The sequence below is a fragment of the Brassica oleracea genome, chromosome C1 (assembly GCF_000695525.1).
Source record: "Brassica oleracea var. oleracea cultivar TO1000 chromosome C1, BOL, whole genome shotgun sequence".
NCBI classification, from domain to species: Eukaryota; Viridiplantae; Streptophyta; class Magnoliopsida; order Brassicales; family Brassicaceae; genus Brassica; species Brassica oleracea.
This window is the reverse complement of record NC_027748.1, coordinates 16997552-17007511: the sequence shown is the minus strand read 5'-3', so window position 1 is coordinate 17007511 and position 9960 is coordinate 16997552. Positions and strand designations below refer to the sequence as shown.

At 31.5% G+C, this 9960-nt stretch overlaps 1 protein-coding gene across 2 annotated transcripts; it reads left to right on the top strand.

The window, feature by feature from the left end:
• The first annotated feature begins 6941 nt into the window (after positions 1 to 6941).
• LOC106322623 (36.4 kDa proline-rich protein-like) lies at positions 6942 to 8323 on the top strand. Of its 2 annotated transcripts, XM_013760709.1 has the most exons (2): positions 6942 to 7271; positions 7308 to 8323. In XM_013760709.1, the coding sequence occupies exons 1-2, from the start codon at positions 7121 to 7123 to the stop codon at positions 8120 to 8122; spliced, it is 966 nt and encodes a 321-aa protein (XP_013616163.1). In that variant the 5' UTR covers positions 6942 to 7120; the 3' UTR covers positions 8123 to 8323. The 2 variants fall into 2 exon arrangements, with proteins under 2 accessions (XP_013616163.1, XP_013616157.1); XM_013760703.1 differs by having other exon boundaries at positions 6944 to 8323.
• The last annotated feature ends 1637 nt before the right edge of the window (positions 8324 to 9960 follow it).

Sequence of the window (9960 nt, the reverse complement as noted above, 5' to 3'; positions counted from 1 at the left end):
AATAGAAACCGCGGGAAGTTTGTTTTTATCGAAGAAACCGTAATAAACGTTTCGAGTCAAAGACGGCCCAGAGAGGCCTAAAACGCAACTCGAAGCCCACTTACGATTTATTAACCGAAAACCCATAAGTCGTATGACGGTTTATGCTTGGTTCGTAAGACAAGATAAATGTCAAGTTTCCGCGGATAAATGTGAAGTTTCCGAAGATAATCACGAAGAACGGGAAAATTGGAATATCTCCATTTTTCAGCTATGACGGCTTAAGGGCAGAAGGGGAAAGACGCAAAACAACCTAGGAACAAGTGTATAAGGAGTCCTAGGCGAGAGGCAAAAGGGGATCGGAGACACATCAAATTTAGCACTTAGAGCATTTTACGCAACATTCTATTTCTATTATTCGAGCTGTGACTCAATTAGGTCTTGCAGTCTTAGGGTTTTAGAACTAGGAATCTCGCCAACAGCTCTCGTAGCCCAGGCTCTTACCTTGTTGTAACGTTCAAACGCGGATTCGGAATAAGATCTATTTTGCTCTCTTTTCGATTTCTTATTTTTCTCGTCTTTATTTCGTGTTCCGATTGCTTGGCGTGTGGTTTAGTAGATATATGGGACCTCTGGGAAATTAGGGTTTTCCTAACTTTTCTAATTTAAACGGAAATCGACAGTGCGAATTTCGGTTCTCACACCTTAGCACACTTCTGTTGTTGTTTGAGTTTGTTATTGACACATAAGATTTTTGACCCAGTTCCCTTTCGGTACATCTGGAGAGAGGACGACACTCTCAACGATTCACTAGTATCAGGTGTATACATGAGCTTCCTTACACAACCACCTCTGTGTTTCTCTATTCACCTAGAGACAACACAACAATAAGCTAAAGGCTTAAGCTTACTGAAACTTGTGTGTATAGGAGATGAAATCTACAGTCCAAAGAAGCAGAAGTAGTCTAAGACTCTTGACCGGATCCCCCTTTGCTTCTCCTCTACCTTCTTTGTAGATACTCCTTCCAACTTTTCTCTTTGCTCTTGCTTCTTGCCTCTTTCCTTTATTAATCTCACTTTGTGCCAAATGAATGTTATGAGTGTTATGAAGCAAGAAATTAGATTTAGAGAGTATTTATAGTGTCTCTCTAAACTCTACCACTAATGAGTTTTCGACCACACTAAAACCAAAACAAACCAAATTTTTTCAGTCCAATACACATATATGCATATGCATCCACCGAATGGCATCCACCGAATGGCATCCACCTGACCAGATGCACACACTCAACATTTATTTTGGCCCTTGGTTTCAGCACAAATTAACAATGGTCTGCTCACATGCGATCCATGTATGTGAACTGTGATCATCATATATATACAATATATAATTACAATTTACAACTCATACACGGTTCATTCGTCTCATTATGATTATTTAAGACTCTTATACGTGAGTCGTGACGTTATCCCATTCTCATTTGAAAAGACAAAACAAAAGGAGCAGATTCACGGGTTACATTATTTTTACTACACGCCAAATCGACCCGCAATTCGCAACCTTGTACCCGCGTCAATACATTTCTCCCATTAAAAATATATTTTTAATATTTTTGTTTGAGCTAGCTTATCACTATTTTATATTTACTTATCAGTTTCATTATTATTGTGTCTGCTAACGACTCTCAATCTATGCCATAACAGGACAACTTTATGGATATGAAAATAATTCCAAGGATAGTCATCAATCACGGACTCAATCACTTCTCGTGGGAAGCTAAGATCTTAAAAGGAGCTTGGAAAAGGTCTAGAGAACGTAAACCAAGATTTAATTATATAAATGTAATATTGGTTTATTAGTATAAACACATAATAATTATGAGATGGGTCACATGAGTCCGAAGTGATTTTTTTAATATATATGTAATTTGTTAGATTTTGAATAGTTGAATATTCCATCAATAGTCTAACATTTCTTGCATGTTGTTATCTTTTGACATATTAATCAAAAATTTTGTGACAACACTAGTGAAAATTTTGTGACAACACTAGTGAAAATAATTCTCAAAAAAAAACACTAGTTGAATATTCCATCAATAGTCTAACATTTCTTGCATGTTGTTATCTTTTGACATATTAATCAAAAATTTTGTGACAACACTAGTGAAAATAATTCTCAAAAAAAAAAACACTTGGGTTACTTTAACTTGGTAAAACGTAACAAATGGTTACACAAGGGCCATCATAGTTTGGAAATTTGCACTAAAATTAACCATCCACGGAATCCTACGAATATTCTACTTGGAAGTTAGCTTCTATTAAAAACTAGGTTTGACTGTAATTTTTTTTTTATAAAATGTTAAATTATTATACTAAAAAATTGTATATCAGCTATTCACTTTTTTTTAACGCTATTTTATTACGATATTACTGAGAAAGATTACATAGACGATTCGAAAACCGACAATATTATCTGCCTTATAAGGATCTACGACTAACTGCATCACCTGAGTTGTCATACGAATATCACGTCTGACCGAGTTTTACTTGCACCATGTTGAAGATCTATTGTAAGCCTTTCATCCGTAGTCTACATAATTGTTTAATAAATCGTTTTCTCCGGGAATTGAAACATGGACCTGCTGGTGTAGAATTATTAATGAACTCTTAGTCAAAACCATTGAACTATGAGGGCTTCCACTGCTATTCACCTTTATATTATCAAATCTTCATTACGATTTAATTTGGAAAGTCGAGAGAATTGACATCCATGACCGCTAATTTACAATTTCGTTAAGATCAGATAGTGAACTTGTATTTAATTACAAGTTTTTTTTTATTAAATACAAGTTTTTTTTTGTACAATAAACTGGTATATGTTTTGGTTGGTCTCTTGCCTTTGAGTTTTGACATTATAAAAAGGTAAGAAAACATTAAGACCGTTAAATCAATATGCTAATTGATGACAAAATACAAACCGTAATCATGTTATTACTTAAGGTTTACCGTTAATTTTTTTACATTTTAAATCAGCTAGATTATGGCCCGATATTTTTTAACAAAATCTAATTTACAATATCAATAGATTTTAACATTTTTTTATAAGTAATGTTTTAAAATTTATATTCTAGTGTATTTGAAAACTATATAATTATATTATTTTATATTTATATTAAATATGCAAAATTATCTAAAATGTTGCTTAATTTTATTTTTAATTATTTTAACCCATTTCAATACAAAGTTTTGATAAATATCTGTAATTTGTTTGATTAAATTTGTGATATATACTTATTTGATATTTTTTTAATTATAAAACTTAGTTGATGTTAATTTATTGACTATAACATTTTATTAGTATAAAACTATTTGATGTCAACTTAAACCACACATAATCTCGCTGTTCTTAAGAATAAAAAATTAAGAATAAGAATCTAATATTTATTATTTTTAAGGGATTGCAATTTTTTTATGAAAATACAAAACAAAATAATCTCTTAATTTATTTAATTTTATATTAAATGATTTTTGTAGTATCTAAACTCGCAAAAATATTTATACTTATTTTCAATTTTATAAATTATTCGAGCGGTTTTAAATTAAATAATTCGAAGGAAGATAAATAAAAAGTTATTAAAAAGGTATGACCTAATGTTTTATATTGTTTGGACACAAGATTAGTTATTATTGGGAAAAATTATATAAATTAATAATGTTGGAACTTCAGTATTTTATTAATTATAGAGTTTTTAATTTACAAAAAGTTTCCTTTTTAGATTTTCTATTTTAAGATATATTTTTTCTAAAATAAGAAACATATTTAATTTTAGTGTAATATACATTAATTAATTTTTTGAAACTCGATATTTATATTAGTTTTATTCTGTTATTAGATGTATATAAAATATATTTCGAAGAATTTAAAGTGGTTTTAGATATATTTTTACTAATCTCATAAAAATATATTAAATATTAAGAAAATATAAAGATAATTCTATTGTGAATATAAAAGAAACAATATAATGGTTCGTTTACACTTATATAAAATGTATGTAAATATAAATTATTAATTTATAGTTTTAGTGAGACCATATATTTACATAAGATTTTCTAAGAAAATATTATATTATTATTTTGTTGATTTTAGTTATATTTTAAATCTGCTCAACTTGTAACCGGATAAATTTATTAATTTATGATGTTTATTAATGTATGGAATATTAATTTATAGAATTTTTACTGTATGTTATTTGGAAACACATTACAAATTTAGTAGTATAATGTTATTTTTATAATTAGAAGAGTGGATTTAACTATATAATAGAATGGTGTATTTAATTTAAAAAACTCATAAAAAAAGTTACGTCGATGAAAATGATTATGTTTTAATAAAAGAGATGGTTTGTGATGAACGTTTTATCCCAGCTAAATAGAAATCTAGCAAGTCCTTGCAAAAAGAATGACCTTCGATGAGTAACATAATTTCTTAAGTCTTAGCAAAAACACTATAAGCATCCGTTTGTGCATAGCACACATGTTACCAGCCAATATGTAAATGCCCTTATGAGTTATGACTGTGGTTTAAGAAAATTGAGAAGGTCAAATAACAATGCCAAAGTCAATCATTTGTCTCGCCACTGGCAAAACAGTCATTGCACTACAAAATATTTTCAATCTTGTAGTCTTTTTTTTTCCTATTTGTTGTTGGTTTAAATCTATAACATTATATAGCCTTAGTAATACCATCAGCCAAGAAGGTAATAATATACTTTCTCAAAAAAAAGGTAGTAATATACGTGGCTGAATTCGTTGAATTCTCAAAAAAAAACAACTAAAATCCCAAAAACCAAACAATAATTCCAAAAACTAAACCTGAAAACTTAAAACTAAATCTTAGACAACAAATCTTGATTTGTAACCTCAAAAATTAAAAATATAAATTCTAAGACTACGCCATAAACTTCAAAATTGTATATAACCTTACAATTATAGAATTATTACTAGTCTACGAACGTACGTAAATTCAAGAAAGCTTGACGAAACCCGTCGTACCTAATTTTTTTTCTTTTATAAAAGGAAACCCTTTACTTCTAATTACGAGCAAGTGACAAGTATATTTATTCTTACTCATCCCATATATATTTATCCTAAAGCATTACGACATGTTTTTATAACCACGTGTCATCACTAAAATAATTCTTAGAATCATTAGAAAAATAAGTTGATCTATATAAATATATATTATACTTTTTATTAAACTAACTATCAAATTGATAAGTAGTGTACAAAATAATATTTTAATTTTTTTCTTAAATAAAAACTACGGAATTAACTAATATGATTAACATATATATAACAATTAATGATTATGAATAATACATATTTGATAAACAAAATGTATCCTCTCTTTTTGTTTAATTTTATATTATTAAAAGAAATTAAATCATGCATTAAGCATATAATAAAAAAATAGTTTTTCTTATATGTTATATTTTGAAGTTTTTTAAACGACTATAAATTACTAAAAATGGTAAAAGTCTCACATAAAATATTTTTATGATCAATGGTTTAAATGTTTTTGTTGAGACAAGATACAAATGATCATAAATCGTATAAATAAGACGTCTCATTAATAGATATTTATATTATATATATTAATATCATCTAAATTAAATTATATACTATATAAAAAATATATAAATATGTTAATTTAAAATTTTACATTAAAAAATTATTGAGATCATAATATTTTAACTTTGAAATTTGTATTGATAAATCTCATATTAAAAGTTTTGTGACTAACAGTTTAAATTTTTGTTACAACAAATATACATATATATGCTAATAAAATCATATGAATAGGATGCGTCAATATTAAATATTTATATTAAAACATAGTATGTATATATATATATATATATATATATATATATCTATGTCAATATCACTAAAGTTTATTTACCAAAAACATGATTGTAAATAAATAAAATGTATTGGTTTTAATTTATGTACTTACACTAATGTATATACTTTTACGTATACAAATTATTTTTTAAATAGGAAGTTTCTAATATTTTATCGTGACAATCCCAAAAATGCACTTCTTCAAATTGAACTGATTTTTAATATTGGAAGCACTGTATATATATATTATTTCATTCAGATTAAATATTTTAGTTTTGATTTTTATTTTTAAAAAACTTTTAATGAAATATCATGACAAGATTCCAATCACCTCATTTTGATTTTGTTTGAAGAATGAGAGATTTGATCATTCGTTTAATATTTATTTCTCCATAATACCCTATCTACCTATTATAATAGTAAGAATGAGAGATTTAAACTATTTATTATAAGTTTTTTAGTTTATCATTTAATAAATCAAACAGTTGTTATTTTATACACAATTTACATATACTAGAATAGTAAAGTATTATATATATATATATATATATATATTTTATCTGTATACTCTTAAGTAACTAAACCTCAAATCGTAGGTTAAATTGACATTTATGTAATTCACCGAATTCATAGAAGAAATTAAAAAAAAAGAAACAAAACTTATATCAGTGAAATAGAAACGAGAACGAAAGCACGGTTTTATAGAGATGGAAAATGAAATCAGTTATGGAGAGTCAATAATAAACAAATCGAGAGTAGAAAACCTACTCACCTTTCATCATTTTAAATCGATGTTGCCTATCTAGTTTTTATGATTTGTGTCTGCCGCAAAACTTATTTTTCTTTTGTGCATATGAAGTTTTAAAAATAATTAAAATGAGATATAATAAATTAACTTTTCAATAACGACGATACATTTAAGTGACCAACATTTTGTATTCATCATTTTAGCATAAATAAAAATTATAGTGTTGCAAAATGTGAAAATTATTTAATGAACAAACATTAATATAAAAAAACTCATTAGCGCGCACGCACGCGGATTTTATATCATAGTCCAACTTCAATCATCTCATACACAGCAATTTGGCACGTTCATATCATCACGGACGATGATAATGAAAACATTATAAAGAAAACAAAAAAAACTTAGAGATTCCGTTGGTCTATATAAAGAGGACGCAATAGTTTTAACGTACTTCATCACTAAACCAAACGGAGAACTCTAAACCCCAAAGATGGGGATTCTTCACAAACAAAACCTCTCCTTTGTGATACTTCTCCTCCTTGGTTTCTGCGCCGTCTCTTACGCTTGTGACTGTAGTGACCCTCCAAAATCATCTCCACACCCCGTTAAACCTCCTCAACATCCCGTTAAACCGCCTAAACCACCCACTGTCAAACCACCACATCACACTCCAAAACCACCCACTGTCAAGCCACCACATCACACTCCAAAACCACCCACTGTCAAGCCACCTCATCACACTCCAAAACCACCCACCGTCAAACCACCTCATCACACTCCAAAACCACCCACCGTTAAACCACCTCATCATACCCCAAAACCACCCACCGTTAAACCACCTCATCACACTCCCAAACCACCCACCGACAAGCCACCTCATCACACCCCAAAGCCGCCCACCGTCAAGCCTCCAACTCCGTACACTCCATGCCCTCCACCTTACACTCCAAAACCACCCACCGTCAAGCCACCACCTCCGTACACTCCATCCCCTCCACCTTACACTCCAAAACCGCCCACCATCAAGCCACCACCTCCATACACTCCATCCCCTACGCCTTCTCCTCCACCGCCAACTCCAACCCCACCAGTCGTAACCCCGCCACCACCGCCAACTCCAACCCCAGAGACGCCATGTCCGCCACCGCCACCTCCACCAATTCCGTGTCCTCCTCCACCTCCGGCACTAACGCCTGAACCGGAGACGTGCTCCATCGACGCACTGAAGCTAGGCGCGTGTGTGGACGTGCTTGGCGGCTTGATTCACATCGGACTAGGAAAAAGCTATGCAAAGGCAACTTGTTGCCCAGTTCTTGGCGGTTTAGTGGGTCTTGACGCAGCGGTCTGTCTTTGCACCACCATTAGAGCCAAGCTTCTCAACATCGACCTCATTATTCCCATTGCTCTTGAGCTTCTCGTCGACTGTGGCAAGACTCCACCTCGTGACTTCAAGTGTCCTGCTCCACAGAAAAAGACTCCTCTCTTGGCTTGATCTTTTTGTGTTTCTTTTCATACAGTAAAAAATGGTTGAGATCTCAAGATCTAGGTTCTTCTAGATGTTTTAACGATTACGGAAACAGGGATTAAGAAGGATCGAAGTTTTGTTATTGCTCTTATATTAAAAAAGAAAACTTTATGTAACTGTAACGTGATTGTTTGGATAATGTTATATGAAATCTAAATTTTAAAGGGAGTGACGGAATGTAATGAAATATTCCTTCAGTAATATATGTCTTTTAAACTATTCAACTACAAAGCTGATGAAAATGTTATGGCTTGTGAAAATGTTGTGAACAAATGTGAATAAACTCTACGAAATCAAAAGAACTGGATAGAAGCTAAGTTGATATGTCTATAAGCATATGTTGTATATGTGAGGGTCTATTATTTTGTGGAAAATCCCACCCTTAGAGCATGATTATTCCTATAACCTCGTAAGGGTTTCTTAATCACTTTTTTTAGTATTAAATGTGTGTTAAGAATTTAGTTAAGAAACAATTAATTTTTTGTCCTCCATTCATAGTTTTTTAACTTGGATTCTTAAAAAAAAAAAGTGAATGATGATTAAAGAGAGAAAGAGAAAATGGATGACTTTGGTTTTGTGAATAAACATAAATATAACAGAACAACAACAAGAAGACACAACATAAACATAACAGAACATTAACTCTATTACAGAATCAAGAGACAAAACAACCTAAACAGAGCTTCTTCTTAAACAATTAAAACTCATCCATTACAGAGAGAATACTCGAAAGAAACACTAGTAAAAATCTATCGCATATCCACTGTAATGTCACTTAAAAACCGTGGCTATTTAAAAGAAGCCACGAAACCGCCACGTAAAAGCCACGGTAAAATTAAAAAAGCCACGATCAAGTCACGAAACAAAGCGTGGCAGGTTAAAGCCACAGAAGCGCTACGAAATTTTCGTGGCTGTATAAAATAGCCACGAATTTGCCACCAATAAAACGTGGCACCATTTTGTTTTTTTTGTGCCGACATCAAAAAGGAAGTGTTAAGTCCAATCGTTTGACGAAATGGGATATAGCCACGGTTGTTTCATGGCTGTTTCGTGGCTATACATGCTTTTTGAGTCTTTATTCTGGTTATGGCAGAGAAATATTCGTTTGGCAATGATATTTTAAGGGAGCCACGAATATTTCGTGGCCTTGTCGTGGCTATTTCGTATCATATATACGCTTCATAACCGTGACATTTAGAACTTTTGTTCTTCTCTCTAATTTTCAGAACAAAATGTCTTTCTACTTTCAATCTAGAGAATGGATGGATCAAAGAATTGATCCTGAGAGTAATCAGGTTTCTGAAATATTTCTTGGAGGTGTTGATGCATTTATTCAATTTGCGTGTAATCAAGAAGATTACAAAGAAAGAGAAACTTTGTTGTGTCCGTGTGCTCGATGCAAAAATGTGAAGCAACGTGAAGCAAGAGTTGTCGCACGACATCTATTCTTGTACGGTTTCAAGGGAAATTATTATTTTTGGACGAGTCATGGAGAGAAATTCAACGATGTTGGTGAGAGTTCCGGGGCGAATCATTTGACGGGTGAAGAAGAAATGTTAGAGACTCCTATTTGGAATGCTTATGAAGATCACCACCAGAATATTCCAGAGGTACCCGCAGACATTGCGCCAGCTTACATGCCGGAAGCTATAGAAGAGACAGACATAGCACAACCCTATCATGATAGTGTTTTTGAAGCATTTGAAGCAGCGACTCAACCTCTCTACGAAGGATGTGTTCTCTACGAAGGATGTGCAAAAGGAATTTCTCAGTTGTCTCTTGCTTCGCGGATGATGAAAGTGAAG